Source organism: Alexandromys fortis, unplaced genomic scaffold (genome assembly GCF_014885135.2).
Source record: "Alexandromys fortis isolate MF-2015 unplaced genomic scaffold, M_Fortis_MF-2015_v1.1 scaffold_6, whole genome shotgun sequence".
In the NCBI taxonomy this organism is placed as follows: Eukaryota; Metazoa; Chordata; class Mammalia; order Rodentia; family Cricetidae; genus Alexandromys; species Alexandromys fortis.
Window position 1 is genome coordinate 3,852,414 of NW_026067902.1, and position 17,149 is coordinate 3,869,562.

Genomic DNA, 17,149 nt, shown 5'->3' on the forward strand with positions numbered 1-17,149 from the left:
AGAGGAGGAATGCTCTCACCACAGACTTAATTTAAAGATAAATTAGCAGCTGGGTTTGCATGCGTGTGTGCATGTGTGTATGCGTAAACACGCATTCAAATGACTTTCTAATCAATGAAAAATTAAATTTTTTTATTTATTTCAGGTACTATCTAACTTTGAGGCTTATAATTTTTCTCCATGTGGTTAGAGACATGATTCAAAAGTGCCTCGTACTCTAAACCATTTTTAAATAAGGGGAGGTGGCTACAAGCTGCCACTGTCGCAGTGCTCAAACGGGGAAGGGATGCTGCTACGGGGACTTGATGCAAAGCACACATGCAACCGGAAGCGCTCATGAAGAAAGAAGACAAGACACCCTCTAACCAGTGGAAGCAGACCCAAACTCAGAACTCCACTGGGCTCAGCATGTTTCATGACAGAACCAGATCATGCCAGGCACCATTCGACTGTCTCATGGGAGAACTGGAAACTATGGCAAAACCACTTTATTTTCTATGTCAGGATGTCTCACCAAAAGTAAGGCTGGAAGTTTTTGCATACAACCATATATAATTTATGCAGTTGCCATGTTTTTTTAAATGAACATTTACTTTGTTTGAATAAAGTTTCTGTTTTGTATTGTTTCGTCTATATCAGCATACCCCTGATTATAGTATACAGTAAGTACTTAATGAAGAAGTCCAGCTCAGCCCAGGCAGTATTTCAAGTGCTATATGCCCGTTGCTGAAGTGGGGATAAGCAAATGAACTGATAGGTCTTGGCTACTTCTTGGTCGAGCCTGTCCTCCTAAAGTGCAGTCCCAGCAATGTACAGAAAGGAAGGAGGCTCTCTTGAATGCGTTGCCACTGTGGGATGAAAGCCACCCTAGGAGCTTCACTGGCCAGGACTTCTCATGTCTTACCTTCCTAAGAGAATTCAGCAGTTTTTCACCTCTAGCCCTATTTACTGTTGAGCCCCAAAACACTTAGAGGAGGAAGACCATTTCTTAGTATGCATTATAGGCAACTTGCAATCTGAGCTAACTTTACAAGATGTGTCTTCCTAACACATGGAAGCCATTGGCAGACACTGCTTCATATAAATCGGCTTCCTCACACTAAGTGTACGAGATACATCGCACTCGTTTTTGTTCTTACACACACACACACACACACACACACACACACACACACACACACACACACACACACGGCGTTTGACTCTCCCACCTGTCATGGGAGAGTTTCAGCTGCTGGGTCTGTTGCTCATGAGCGTTGATGAGCAGCTTTCTCAGCAGCTCACACTGCTGGTTCAAGTGCAGATCCCGGATTTCTTGCTCCTCGGCACTGTGCGTGTTGATCATTTCTGACCACTCTTTTGTGTGCTGGGCAACAATCTCTTTGACCTGTGTGGGGAAGATGGGATGGGTCACCTGGAACCTTTTGGGTCAGCTATGTGCTGAAAGCATAGGCTATTCATGCAGGCCAGTTTGTTTCGTGACTCAATGGACATCTACAACCCACAAAAACAACAGTCACTAATCACTGTTTTATTGGGATCAACCCGTCAGTCTTGCTGCTAAGTCTCTTACATTGGCCTGTTATTTCACTGCCTGTCTCCTCCTTGGTTGTGCCTGGGTCTTGGTCGGTTCCAGCACATTTCCTCACCTCATGCCTCACCTCTACTAGACCACAGGTCTGAAGAGAGAACTGAGTGTCCTCTTAATCCTAGATTATAGTTTACTTCATTACCCTTAGTAGACACTAGGCCAGAAAGTCCTCCACTTCTCAAGGCCACACTTTGTGCAACGTGGTTTTTCAGCCCCTTGTAAATGGCTAAAGGCTGTTTCCCCAAATCCTGAAATCTGCCTGTCTCTGTGACTTGCTCTACCCAACGAGACAACAAACAGCAAGGGTGCCTAAAGCAAAGGTATACAAACAATATCTTTTCCTTTTTCTACGGCTGGTGCCCTGCAAACAAGCCTGGACTGCCCTGCTGGAGGCTGGAGGCCATGTAAGGCACACAACCACCCTGCAGGTAGCAACCCCTCAGATATACAAGTGAGGATAACAACCCTCGGCTAACTGTAGGTGCTTCAATAAGCCCCACAAAATCAGAGCTGTCAACCACTTAAATATAGTCCAAATTTGTGGCCCTCAGAATGATGAGTGAATAAATAATAGTTGTTTAAAGGCATTGCATTTTGGCAGCTTATGACACAGCCAAAGTAAATTGATACCATTGCCAAGACTTCTGATCTACATGAGGAAAGTATCTAAAACTCATGGCATAGTGCATAAAGCACTATTTCTCATATGCAAAGCTAAAAAGAGGCAGAGAGAATGGAGAATGATGCATAGTCCCTGCCATGCAAAATAAATAGCACAGAGGAGCACTCACTCCATCCAGAACAGTGTGACTGGTCTGTGCATGTGTCAGAGCCATGGGGATGGATGATAAAGCCTTACATAACCGTATAAAGCTGCTGTTTCAAGCATGTGCTATAATTGAGAGCTTTAACAATAATTTAAAATTTATTGTTGCTGAAATCATGTTTGTGTTCCTCCTGAGTCTTAGCATTGATGTCCTCTCCAAAGGCTCACAGCTTTACTTAAGGTCTCTCAAAATCCTAGTTTCACTTTACTTGGGGAAACTGCCAGTAGTCAGGTTCAACTCTTAAAATGTCAGCTTAATTTTTATCACCCTAAAAGTCCTAGCAAAGATGCAGTAAAATGCAAGCAAGTGTTCAGTCCACAGCCTGGTTGCTTGTGTTGTGTTTGGTGTTCTCTCTGTAGGGAAGCATAGTCTGTATTTTCAGTACCTGCAGGGCTTCCTTCCTGCCCCTTTGCTCACTGTTTCACTTGATACATCAGGACCATCAACGTAAGTATCGTCAGTCTATTTCTACACACAAGATAAAAAGATGTTCCACGAAGGGGCTTTTCTCAAAGATGGGTAAAGCTGCTGCAAGCACAAACCTCTGACCCCATCTTCCAAGTCCAACTACCTGCTACTGCTTCTGATAGCAGATCAATCCTGAGATGCCCCTTCTAAAATAAACTATAAAATATTTTCTTCAAGTCACCGTGTTAAAAAAAAAAGTGGGGGTGTTTTCTTACCTTAGATTTGTGATCTGATGTCAGGGTCTGAATTTTAATTTCTGTTTCTTTTTTCATTTCAAGACAATTACTTCCCCTGAAAATGGAGAAGTGAAAATGCATGCCAGGAATTAGATATCTTTTCAGTTCCCTTGGGCCTCTGTGACAACATTTTCTGATGAAGACAATATAGTCATCAAACGTGTGATGATGCCATGGCTCATTGGGCGGCATCTGCTTTTCCAGGAATAGATTCACACCTTAGAAATTTATCTGCACCATGATTACTCAATTCAACCACACACAGAGATACTTCAGACCTAGCAATTATTTTCTTGTTATGGTCTGTTGTCAGAGTTTCCATTTTGGTTCCCGCTTTTCTTTAAGCTGTTTTGTATTTATTCCATAAAATATTATTAGGAATGAAAACAGTCTTGAAAGTGAATTTCTAATTCCCTCATTCTGGTCATAAAGCCAGATTTTTGTCTTTTAAACATGCCAGCGAGGAAGAAAATAGCATTTATTGGCACTACATCGCAGGGAGGGGGTGGCTTATTCTCTTCTGAGTAGGAAACATATACCAGGCGATCGCCCAGAAGCCATTACTGCTAATTCCAGTGCTGGTATTTTCTTCTTCACGTTATTGCGGAAACCAGAACAGGACCTGGGCTTCTGTCTTCAGCACGTATGCTCTGGCTTATGCTAGCCCAGCTCACAGTGCTTCATTTTATGAACCAAGGGTCCTCGGAAAGCAACACTCTCCCCTGCAAATGCGCTCACTTGTCACACCCGCCGCTTCTCAATGACTGGTACTCAGGGTGTTTCTTCTCCAGTCTGTTATTCAGCAAGCTGAAATGTTCCCCTGGCTTCATTCCAGACAAACTTCCACAGTAAATGTAATGACGGGCTTTATCCAGCCTTCCTAACCAGCTGGCATAAGCTAAGGATCTCTGTAATATTAAGAAGTCACGACTGCATAATTATTCCCCTTCGCGCATTGCCTTACCCACTCTCTGCCCCTGCAGAAACGTTTGCTTTGATCTCTCCAACATTTGCTTTTTTCTTTCTCTGCCTTCTCCATTCACCTTCTCCCTGCCAGCTTAAACAAGCTGAATGGAATGTTCTTGAGAGACAGTTATCCTGAAGTTAGGCAGGAACACTTGAGTAAAGTGCCTTTGCCCACTTGACCCATGTCCTTCAGCTGGGTATGAAGAGTAGGGAAAACTTCTTCACTGACCATGGCAGTGAGTTCTGATTAACCTACACTGTAAATTGAAAGTGTCAAAAATGCAAGATGCATTTAATCCAAGCAAACTGCCCAGTCTCCGGCAGAGGATCAACCATTCCCTGACCCCCTAATGTGGCTGACTGGGCAATGCTGACTAGAAATTATCCCACGACTAGAAACCCAGGCAAAGGCAAGATTCAGAATTCCAAGTTCATGTGTTCCTGGATGCGAGTAACTCCTGCACCATGGTGAAGATGGAAAAATCACAACTCAAACCATCTTCAGCCCAAGGTCACCCACGCATGTTCTGGAAATGAATCTCATTACAGAAATATCTAAACACATATGACCAATTTCCCCTTTGATCAATATTCTGGCAACCTGGAAACACAAAGTCGAGGTGGCAACAGGAAGCTCCCCTTGGAGTAGGCTGTGCAGATGAAAATATCTGATGACTGGCTGTGAAGGTGCCACGAGTTTTCTAGGTCTTGTATTTCAAGTACTGAGAATAGTCTCTCTGCAGAGCCTGGGGGCAGATCTGTATCTGGCAGCATGGGCTCAGAAAGAAACCTACAGGCAGGCTTCTTCCATCTCCTAGAGTGTGACGTAAAGATTTATGTGTGGTGGAACCCACTACCTCCTCATGAGGATGGCTCCATGGCCAGTGTCTCATATGAAAGAACCAGTAAGAAACATCACTTTCAATCCACTTGAGAATAAAAATAATAAGGTAAAAGTGAGTTCTTAATAATAAGGTAAAAGTGAGCCCTAGGGATATTATTGTTACAAATTTAGGAACCTAATATCATTCTTGATAGAGAAACTTACTATATAGTTCTTGTGTCTGAAAACTCACAGTGAAACACAGAAAGAGCCCACATCTGCGCACAGAAGCACTGCACTAACTGGATTTAGTGGGCTCAAAAACAGAAAGAAGACATGAATTTGGGAGGGAGGTGTGTTGAGAGGAATATGGCAGATTCAGAGGGAGAAAACAGAGGATGTTATCATTGTATTTCATTGGATACATGTGTAAATTTCTCAAAGTAACAAAAATTTATTTTTAAAAAGAAAAAAAAAGAAAAATTACAATACTGCGGCCCAGGAAAAATAGAACATTTGTTGAAAAGTCATGTATAAATAAAAATAAGTATATTCTTGGAAAGAGTTGAAAAATCTGTCAAGACTTCACCCCTTATAAACACAGTATTAGGGTCTATACCACACACTCAACATTTTGTTTCAAGGCATCATTAAAAATGATAAAATGACATTTTTAAAAGGTAACGCTGTGGATACAGTCAGAAGTCTGTAAGAGTCATGCTTATGGTTTGAGTGTGACATGTCTTCAGAGGCTCACGTTCTGCATGCCTTGTTCTGGGTGGCCTTATTCTTGGAGGCCGAGGGACCTTTAGGACCAGGCAGGGATTTGCTGGAAGAAGCAGGTCATTAGGGACATGACTTGATGGTTATGACTGTTGCTGGTGTGTCTCTTTTTCTGACTCCTGGCCCTCAGTGATGCGAACATGCTCTCCCACATGCTTCTGCTGCTAAAAATGACCTGCCAGCCTTCACCACAATAGTGTGAATCCAGGAACCAGAAACTTGTCCTGACTCACTTAAAATATACATCCGAATGTTTTTAAAGCAACAAGCCATGGCTCTGCTTCAGTGACGCACAGAAAAAACAATGCAGAAGACAAAGGAGGATTGTATAAACACTGTGTCCATACAAACTGCCTGGTGTGTGTTTTTCTGGAAAACATAACTGTAATAAAAATGAAGGCAACTCCAAACGTGAGCTCCAAGGTGAGAGGGGCATAGAATTAGCCGCCACTGGTGCCCCAAGAAGGACGTTGGCTCCATGTCCTGAAATTAGAATTTTGGAGACCAGAATTGTAACAAACACAGTCCATTCTGAGTTCAAAAATCTAAGTTTTCTAGGTATATCTTGACTGAATGTTAAAGAGAAAAAATAAGGGAGAAAACTAGAAAGACATTTGTACTTATTTTCTCTTTTACTTTAACAGTGTGGAAGGCTAGAAAACCTTAGTAGAGACTTAAAACATTAAAAAAAAATCATAAAATCCACTGAAGGATGACAAAACTGTGCCCAATATGATGTCTGAAATAGAACATATATAAAATGTATATATACACACATATATACATATGTACACACATACACACACACAAATACACACACACGGTGTGTAGTCTTGACAGTATCACCCCCAAGTTTTTTTACTAAAAAGTGGTAAAGCATTGAACAGGACATGCAGATGGATATCAGCTAGGATCATCCTTCACCAAGTGAACCAGGCCAGCAGTACCATGTGTGACCCGTCATCACCTACACTGGTGTTCTGTACCATGAGAAAACCTGCACTGTGGGGTGTGTCTCTTTAAGACGCATAATCTCTCTCTTCTTCCTCTACCTATGAGAAAGTTCTGAAGCCAGAGGAGAGGTGTTCTATAAAACAACGGAGTAGTAATGTTGCAAAATGAAAATCCCATGAAAGACGGAGAGAGAGACAGGATCTATCAGAGAATAAGACAGAGCAAAGAGTAAGTGCAGTGTGCAGTTCCAGAGAGGATGCCAGAAAGAATGTTGAGAAACTGGTCAAAGTATTGCTATTTAATCAATGAAACTGCACCAATGTCAACTTTTTGTCTGATTATTATAATGCAGTAAGAAGGGATTTTTAATATTATCAAAAAATGAAGCTACATGTCCTACAAGCACATGTTCCAAGATGCCCAGTGGATGCCTAAAACCACAGATATATAAGATTGTAGCATATTTTCCCTATGAACAGACCTATGCCAGTGTTTACTGTGTACATTAGGCACAGTGAAACAGTAGTAATGATAGCTAATAATAGCACAGAACAATTAACAAATAATATGCTGTAAAAGAAACCACTTTTGGACTCTGATGAAATGCAGTTAACTATATTTTTGTACCCTTTAAAATTACTTATAAAACAATTCTCAGAGTAGAAAAGTTAATTTTAAAATTATTTTCAGCTAAATTTTGTTGACTTTTTCCTTTTCTGGAGACAGGGTTTCTCTGTAGCTTTAGAGCCTGTCCTGGAACTAGTTCTTGTAGACCAGGCTGGCCTTGAACTCATAGAGATCCATCTGCCTCTGCCTCCTGAGTGCTGGATTTAAAGGCGTGTGCCATCACTGCCTGGATGCTAAACCTTCTTTTTAAAGAAATCAGAACTAATTGCCATGAACTAAAGGCTTGGGGAACTCAGCTGAGATCATCCTTACACCATGACTAAGGTGACCGATGCCACACTCCACTGTGATGACACAGGGTTGGAAATGAGTGGACCTCTTATCTTCTAGGAGTAGTTCTTCATGATGAAACCACACTAACACTAAGTTCTTCCGTGGCCTAAGCCAGCTGAGCTGTGCAAAGTCATACTGCTAGAGGGAGGAGAGATCAGACATTAACCAGCAGTCTTACCCCTTCTTCTTCATCGCCTTCTCCAGTATTTTCTCATGAGTTGACTTCTCTTTGTCGTACTGGGCCACGATTTTGTCAACTTGTGTGCAGTGTAACTTCTGCATGGTGCTGTGCTCCTGAGCGGGAAGAATTTGCAGTGATGAGCTGGAGTTCAGCTGGAGCTGGAAAGGTTTATACTGCCAGTCTGGCCTTCCTTTAACCAGCTTCCCCCGAGTGTTTGGAAAGCTGGTGAGTAATGCAGGCTGAGGGCATCTGGGTTCTGCTTTTTCTATCATGTCACTAGTATTTCTCTAACCTGCACCTTAAGACAATGTCTTTTAAGGACGTGACCAACATGGACAACTGAAAAGCATTCTTGACTGTTAATGAAAGTGGCCCTAGATTTTCCTCGAGACTTACATGCTAGATGGGATTGCTGTCTTCTTTGCTTTTTCTGTGTCTAGACTGATGGGCTCTTAAGAACCATGACTCAACTTTCCACTTGAAATTGAAAAGCTGGTTCTAGAAGTCCGGAGACAGTTAGAAGCCTAACAACCAGCTGCATGCCGAGAGTCAAAAGCAATTGACCATGAAGACGCAAGGGCTGCTCCAATGGGCATTAGCCCGTCTTCCCTGTCTTTCTGTCTCAGTGCCCTACACTGTACCACAGGCCTATTTCCAGAGATTTCTTTTACAAACGGCAGTCTCCTGTTCACACTGTCATCCGTGGTTTCATCTCCTAGGCGAGCTTCAGGTTTGGAAATGTACGTCAGAGACACGCCTGTTTAAAGGGCATTTCCATAATCAACGAGTTCTGTATGTGTTGTCTTCAGAAATATGGCTTTGCTGTCAGTTTGTAGAGAGTAACATATAGTTTTGAAAACAGCCTTGGTTGTTTGGGCTCCCCATGGGTCCCCTTTGGACAACGATTCAATTAGATGTAATCCATTCCTGGTATTGGAAGCTTTGTTTGGTGACAACAGATGCCCAGTTGGGGCTCTGTCTTTCCCATTATTTGGCAATTTATTTTAGATTCCCTTCATATATGTATATATTTTAGGAAGCTTCTTCTGTAATAGGGTCCTATACGACCCTTCAAATGGTTTGTAATTTTAGATGTCTTTATTCATATTCCTTCCCTTATACCCTTTCTCCCTTTCCTTTCCTAGTTGAGCCTCCCACCATCCATAGCTACCTATTCTATTTCCCTTTCATAGGGAGATCTATCTGCCCCTCCCCCAGTCCCTTACTCTATACCTAACCTCCATGGCTGCATATTGTATTACACATGCCTGTGTATTGAGGACTTTATAGATAACATGCACATATAAGTGAATAAATACCGTATTTGTCTTTTAGGGTCTCAGTCAATTCACTCAGGATGATTTTTTTTCCCTAACTCCATCTATTTACCTGTAAATTTCATGATTTTCTTTTTTCTTTGTTTAGTTTGATTTGGTTTTTAACTGCTGAGAAATATTCCATTGTTCCTACAGACAGCCCTCACCCCTGTGTGCTAATGGCTTCAGTACAGGAGGGTACTCTAAATACTACCTAAGGACACATGTAAACCACACATCCAGTGCTGGGAGGCCCTGTTGGTTGGAGCTTGTAGTCTATTATGATCTTGAAGCACTCTCTAAGCTCAGCAATATGGAGTACTGTCCCCGAGTGCCCCACCACCCAGAAGAATGTGTCTTGTTCTCTACCTGACCTTATTTGGAGATTGTCTCTAGGCTTACGCCCGACTCATCTCTAGTATGACCCTGGACACAGTTCCCTGCAGAAGCTTTCCCCCTATTGTCTACATGGTAATTAGACATTGTGCTAGGAGCTTTACCATAGGACTGTGCTTCCACAGGTGATAATTAAGACTTGTTCGAGGAGCCTTAGGAAAGGAGTGTGCCTTAATACATGGGGAGGTGTTTAGTCTTACAGCAACTCGATATACCATGCTTTGTTGATATTCATAGGAGGCCTTCCCTTTTCTGAACAGAAACAGAGAAATGGAATGGGAGAGGGGAGAGGAAACTATAGGTTGGGATGTAAACAAAACAAAACAAATATCTTTATTTACATCTTACTATAATGTAGGGGCTTTAAGAACCTTGAAGTTACTTTCTGCAAGACAAGGTACTTGGACTTATATAGCCACACGGGATATAGTTAGTGTTTAGTAACTGATATGAAGGTGTTCCTGTCAACTAGAGAGGAAAATGTATATAGGATGAAATTCAGAGCATCCTGAGGTGGAAGAGGTCCACTAATATCTCTCAGTTTCACAGAGAAACAGTTTGCATCCTTTGCCTCTTTTCCCATCAAGCAGATAGGCCTGATAATGTCGGACAAGGGAAGCAACACTCTGACATTTAGGGAGTAGATCACGTTTCCCAGAATTATGAAAACCCGTATCATCTCAGTGTTGTCACTGTGTTCGACCCAAGGAAGGGGGCTTATTTACTTACAAAGCATCTGGCATACTACATAATTAATATAAGACTATCAAGCTTGGCCAGATGGTTTGGGCTCAGTTAGCAGCCCTGCGGCTCCTGAACTCTAGGGCATTGGTTCAAGGGATAGAGTTAACTGGTCCTGGGTTTCCTTGTGTGCAAAACAGCTACTTGAGAGGAATTCCCTTCCAGGAAGAGACAGCAAATGAGTGTTTGAAGAACTTTTAGCTTGCCAGGTGGTGGTGGTACATGCCCTTAATACCAGCACTCAAGAGACAGAGGCAGAGGCAGAAAGATCTCTGTGAGTTCAAAGCCAGCCTGGTCAACAAGAGCTAGTTCCGGGACAGGCCCCAAAGCTACTAAGTAAACCTTGTCTCAAAAATCACAAAGAGAAAAAAAAAAAACTTTTAGCTGCTGTTCTATTATTATTTTCAGCTACAGTAGATTTCCTGATTGTATGTTAAAGAGCTGTTGAATGAGCTAAGGGAATTTATGGTTCTGACCAACACAGTGACCACCAAGAGGCCACTGAATGACAGAGATTCAGTAAAGGAAAATCTGATTATAGTATGGTACGTGGGCACCAACTTCACTCCTAATGACTGAAGTAATTATTTCATTTTCCTCTTCCTGTGGCTTTTCCACCGTCCAATTTTTTACAAATCAACAACAAAAATAAAATACAATCTTTAAACAGGTCTGCCTTTAATAGCGCCCCCCCCCAATACACACACAGAGAAAGTCTGCATTGTCTCCTCTTTAGGCTACGAATTGAATCCCACAAATGGGGTGTGCTGGTTTGAATGAGAAATATCCCCATCGGCTCATATACATTTGAAATCTTGCTCTGCAGTTAATGGAACTGTTTGGGGAGGATCAGATGTGCAGCCTTGTTGGAGGAAGTGTGTTACAGGGGTGGGCTGTAAGGTTGCAAAGCCTCTTGCCACTCCCAGTGACACTCTCTCTCTCTCTCTCTCTCTCTCTCTCTCTCTCTCTCTCTCTCTCTCTCTCTCTCTGTGTGTGTGTGTGTGTGTATGTGTGTATGTGTGTGTGTGTGTCTCTCTCTCTCTGCCTGGAGGTTGTTGTCGCAACATGTAAGCTCGCAGCTACTTCAGCTACTTCTCCAGCACCATGACTGCCTGCTGCTATTCTCTCCAGCATGATGCTCATGGACTCCTCCTCTGAAACTGTGATTCCCCAGTTAAATATTTTCTCTTAGAAGTTGCCTTGGTAATGGTGTTTGGTCACTGAATAGAAAAGCAACTAGACACTGGTACTCATGAAAGTCTGGAACAGTCTTTGAAGCCATCTGTCAGGAAGCATGATTAACTATCAGTCCCACGGCACAGGGAACATTCACTGGCCAGGATAAGTTCTGGCCTCTCTGAGAAGAACAAACTGATGAGAAATGACAAGCTTTTCTACCACTCCATTGGACCATTAGCAAGTTCATCCCTCACTCCCAGCAGGAAGCAGGGGTCTGAGTGGGGCCTGGGCAGAGTGGGAAGGGAGCGTGCATGTCTACTTGGAAGAGCGTCAACGTCCATTCAGATAAAGAGAGTTTTTCTGTCTCTCTTGGCACTCAAGAACTGACAGCAGAGGCAGTTAGATTTCTCAAGACAGAAAGTTAGTTCTACGCCTGTCCATCTTGCCCAGCTCAGCTCTGCATACCCCCACCCTGCCTCAGTTCTTCAATACTCCCCTCCTCACCTCAGTCCCGCACTACCCCATCCTGCTTCAGTTCTGCATTTCCCACTTCACCTCAGCTCTGCATGCTTCCACCCGTCAATGTAAAATAAGAGTTGTGATATTTCATTTGTATTTTAATGAACAAAGCTTGCCTGAAGATCAGGGAGTAAAACAGCCGCACTGATCAGCCTTAGAAACCAGGCAGTGGTTGCACACACCTTTAATCCCAGTAGCCAAGCTAGTTTGCCACAGAAACTGGGCAGGAGTTGTGCCTACCTTTAACCCCAGCCCTAGAGAGGATTATAAAATGGGAGGAAACAGCTGACAGCTCAGTCTCATTCTGAGGATTCCTGGAGGCAGGATCGCTATTTCGGACTGAGGTAGAGGTAAGAGCAGGGGATGGCTAATTTGCTTTTCTGACCTTCAGGTTGAACCCCAATATCTGTCTCTGGGTTTTTATTAATTGTTCTATGGGTGCCTGGGAGTTGAAAACCTTTTCAGCTCATTGGGGAATTCTTGGGGCCACTTCTTCATAGTCTCTTAAACTTGGAATGACCTCTTAAGATTTCTTCTGATCCCTGCCTGACAGGAATGAAAAGTAAACATACAGAGACTTCAGAAGTAGGTTATTGGCTAGGGTTACAGAACTCCCAGAGGAAAAGTGAAAGGCGCTCCCTGCTATGCTCTCTTTACATACACTGGTTTAGAAACTGCTGGGGAGTTAAGTGACCTGGGAACAAAGGTACAGGCAGTTAGGAGAGAATTAGCTTCTAACTTGTTTTCTGGGCAATGAATGTACACAACACAAAATAGAAGTGGTAGGACTTCATCAAGGAGCTAAAAGTAAAATAAAAAAGAGCCAACAAAATGCACTCCCATGTATGCATAAACCACAGTACCTTTGCGTGTTTCTTCTTTAATGAGTTTAACTCTTTCTGTTGTTTCTTTAAATGCTTCAAGTAAGCCTTCAGGAGAGAAAAAGAGCATTCAAAATAAGATCTTTCTTTTTTTTCTTCCTTCCCTCCCTCTAGTCTATTCTTTCTTCCCTTCTATCCTTTCTCCAGAGGTAGTCATAATAATTATACTTTGTGAGCTAAAAAAAAAAAAACTACTTGTTTTATCGGTGTGCATGGTACAAGAACATTTGAAAGTGGTCAAAACATTTTACCTTCATTTGCTTTAAATCTTCTATCCTCACTTGAGGGATAAGTTCAATACCTTTAAAAGAAAAGTCACAACAATGTCAATGTATATTAAAAATTAGACTAAATAACAGACAATATGAACTTCCATTCTCAAGCCATACCTGAAGCATCTAAAGCATCTTACATGCTACAGACAGAAACATCTTACATTCTTAGATACTCACTTAACGGGGCCATTGTCATGATTTGTGTCCCTGTTTCTCCACCAGCCTCTGATTTAGGCCCACAGATGTCAGAGAGGGCAGATCGCAAGAGAAAGCTCTAAGACAGCCCTTGGACAGGACACTGGAAAAAAGCAGGTAGGTGTACCCCAGGCTCAGGCAGTCTCAGGTGGGCAGGTCCTCTGGAGCCCCCACGTGTAATGGCTTGGGAGTCACCCTATCTGAACGGAGGGGGCTTTGTGGAGTCACACGTGTCAGCTGAGAGTGTTGGAGATTTCCTGAAATCTTCCAGGCATTTCAGTGGGGAATTCCTACAGTCTCAGGACTGTGGGATTTTGCGATTGTGGAGAAGTATCTATAGTTCCCAATCAACCAGACCTCTTAGCACCCCATAAATAAGTCAGGAACAATAGTATCTGTTACAGCTTTTTTTTATCTCTGTATTCAAAGTACACAGTATCAGTCAACTAACTTTCAACTCTGTTCCTAACTTAATCATCTATCACCAAAAAGCAAGGCTTTGTGAACTTCTATTTGACAAATTTAACCTCAATATTTAAGCAATATGCTATTGAGTATGGTAATGTTTTAAACACAGAGGAAATCATGAAATATGACTCCCTGTCTAAAGGATTCTGTCTTGAGATCCTAGAGTAACACACTTAGCCTGCTTGCTAGCTGAGCAAAGCCTGCCTGGACTCAGATAGTCAGAGCAAGCACACTGCAGAAGAATCCCTAATGGGGTGTTTGACTGCAGATTTTCATCGTGGGTAAAAAGGATGCATGTGTACTCAAGGGTAATTGATTTCTATTGGAATCGCAAAGGCGGGTATGGTGTATTTAAGAAAGGTAGGTATGGCGTCCCACGCTCTTGCCTTTAGGTTTTATTTATTTTACACAAACACACACAGACAGAGAGACAGCGACACGGATCATCCTTGAGTTCCCCAAGAATGCCCCCTTTATTGTGTTCAGGGGCAGATTATATGGAGATAGCCACGCCCCAGCCAAACCCACCAGAAACCACTCTCCTGCCATTAGGAATGCCTGAAGGTCTCCTGCTCAGAGCAGCTGTAGGCACTCAGATCAGGGGATTACAAGAAATTCAGGATCTGTGGTCTCACTGCCCCCCAACAAAGGGCTTTCTAGTCGTGGCTGCCAGCTCTCTTGTTTACATAAAGAACACAGGGTATAGGATACTGCAAGGTCCTCAGATACCTAGCAAGTCCTCAGGACTTAGGCCACACCAGCAAGACTTTCTTCCCTTGTTTTGGTCTTAACCAAATCTTGATAACACCAGAGCCTGAAAACCACATACCTTCCTCAGTCACAATTTTCACTGTTGGGGAAATACACAAATGGTGTATGAAATTTTTAATTTTCCTAAGTAGTTAGGAAAATCTCATATTTTATAGAAATTGCTCTCGTTATACATGCTTAGAATCGTGTGGTCAATAGGACATCTGACAGTAGTAGAGATAGCTTATGTGTGAGGTCTCTACAGAACACGTAGCTCCTGAGCGCTGGAAATGTGGGCATGCAAGGAGCTGAATGTTCAAACTTACTCTCAGCTCCCTTGCATTGCTCCATGTGGCCACAGGCTACCATGCAGAACAGTGCATGTCTGCTGGCTGGCCTGGTAGGGAAGTGGGTCACATACCATATCTTAAGTTCCAAAGGTTCTGGCTTGTTGTAATTTTGCTACATAAAGCTTTTGATACTATCAATATACTTCCATAAAACAACTTGCTTTTTCAAACCCTAACCTAGAAACTAGCTAGGACCCCAGTATGCCTGATCCTTTTCTGTTAAACGTCAAAATAATGCAGCATGGGTATGGTCATTGCTGGTTGTCGGCACAGCTAGGAGATGCAGTTTGAATTCCTCACTTCCTCCATCTCCACATCTGCTCTTCCAGGGGGCCACAACATTCTGTACCCTCTTACATTTTCTTTCTGTCTCTCTTCATTGCTTGCTACTGACATCAGAACTATCAAAACATGTGTTTCATGCCTTAAGTCATCAATTTTGATAGCCAGGCTTCTGGCCTCAGCAACCAGGCATCCCTGATTGTACAGAAATATTATTACCATAATTTCTCTAAATTGAGAATTCTTCCTCTAAACGAATGCTCATCTAATTTTAAGACCTCTAGTCTTATTTTTCATTCATTTCTGCTTATTCATTCTGCCTGAGGGTTCTTATCCCCTCACTCCTCTGCACCTCCCACAGATCTGCTGCTCACATGTCCACATCAGCATCAGTTTAAACTCGAGAGCCAAAGTCACTTCTTACCAAAGTGGGCCCTCCCTCAAGTCCTCTATTGCTCTTGCCATTCACTTGCAGAGTGTCATCCCGAAGTCTCTTAAAATACATCTGAATTTGTTTTCTTTTTTCTCTTGAATCTCCACATCCAAACTACTAAATCCTTTCTCCCTGGTTCTTTTCTCATGATTACCTCCAGTTTAATCATGCCCTCTCTGGTCAGCCATTTACTAGTCATGTGCTTCCTAAGAAAGGACACTGCCAGATCTTTCCAGCATGGTTCCAGGGACACAGTAATGGTGCAGGATGTGTCTGTCTGTGTTAACCTTTTCTCTGGTTAACCCTCCAATCATAATGTGCTAAGTGCTCTAAGACAGTCCCGTGTATCAGGAGTGTTGATGGCTTGTAGCATCTCTCCTGGTAATGAATTCTGATGTTGATGTTGTCCTCCACTGCCTTCTTAGAATGATCCCAGAGCTATTTTCAGACCAGGGCAAGTGAGCGCTTCCACTTTCCCTTCAGGTAGCGGTTTTCCCTTGGTTTCTCTACCCACTTCCTTTTGATGGAGCCAGACCTATGTTTCAAGGTCCAACTCAAGGAAGATCTTATCTCTGAGTCCTCTCTCCTCTTCTGTTCTAACTAGTTAGTCCTCATTGCACCTGCCTAGGCTGGTCATTGCAATGGAGACTCTCCTTACTCTCCCCTGCTCATTCATGTGTATCCCCAAAGGTATACAGGCCTTTATCATTTATTATTATTATTATTATTATTATTATTATTATTATTATTATTATTACTACTACTACTACTATTATTATTATTATAGTGGTAGAACCTAGTATGGTGGTGGCTCCTTGTAGGCTCCCAAGTCTCCTGAATAATGTGCAAAAATGAAACTGCCAGGAAATCCTACCTTTTGGGTAAATTGGGGAAAAACAATTAGACTTAAATTGACATCTGCTTGGTTTCTTCAACTGTAACCTTGTTGAGGAACAAAGATAAGGCAGCTATAAACCCAAGTACAGACCCATTAGAGCTATGGACACTTTGAGCCTCCGGAAGCTGGTTACCCTGCACTTTTTTCGGGGCTACTTTACACTGTAATTACTACAGTCCCTATAGACTGGTGGATGAGAGCTTTACTTCTTGCATTTTCCACTGCCTCTCTGTAGGAGTGTCAGTGCTAATACTAACCAGGACTGGGGAGGAAATGCCTTAGCCTGGGTCATTACCTCCGTCCATGATCTTTCCTGAGAAGAACAGACAAACAGCTACAGGGGTCAGTACAAACTGGGCTACTTTTGTGCAGCTTGATTTTCTAATTTGTTTCACAAAGCTCGGGGCATATTTAGTTTTCCACTAAATAACCAGGCTGTTTCAGTTGGGAAAGACTGTCTCATCTTACCTTAAATTATTAGCACCGTATGTATGTATTTGTATGGACAACTTAATTTCCTTATACCATGGGCATTAATTTACTTCTAAATAGGGACAACACACATTCAGAAACCCATAGGAGAGAAAGAGATTACTATTAAAATGAATAGACTGAGTGTAGTCAATTACTTATGGCAGAGGAGGTATTTTAAGTATTTAACTATCAATTTGAAATGG

The 17,149-nt window shown here is 42.4% G+C and overlaps 1 protein-coding gene across 6 annotated transcripts in view; it reads right to left on the reverse strand.

Moving 5' to 3' along the window:
• The window catches only part of Plcb4 (phospholipase C beta 4), a 357,655-nt gene that overhangs the window by 27,474 nt on the left and 313,032 nt on the right, over positions 1–17,149 (reverse strand). For 2 of the 6 annotated variants that reach the window (XM_050134224.1, XM_050134229.1), the window contains 5 exons: positions 13,073–13,122; positions 12,804–12,869; positions 7,787–7,902; positions 3,102–3,177; positions 1,212–1,387 (listed from right to left, as the gene is read on the reverse strand). In XM_050134224.1, the coding sequence (XP_049990181.1) occupies positions 1,212–1,387; positions 3,102–3,177; positions 7,787–7,902; positions 12,804–12,869; positions 13,073–13,122 (484 nt within the window). The remainder of the gene's footprint in view (positions 1–1,211; positions 1,388–3,101; positions 3,178–7,786; positions 7,903–12,803; positions 12,870–13,072; positions 13,123–17,149) is intronic. The other 4 variants (XM_050134225.1, XM_050134228.1, XM_050134226.1 and 1 more) reach the window with 3 other exon arrangements.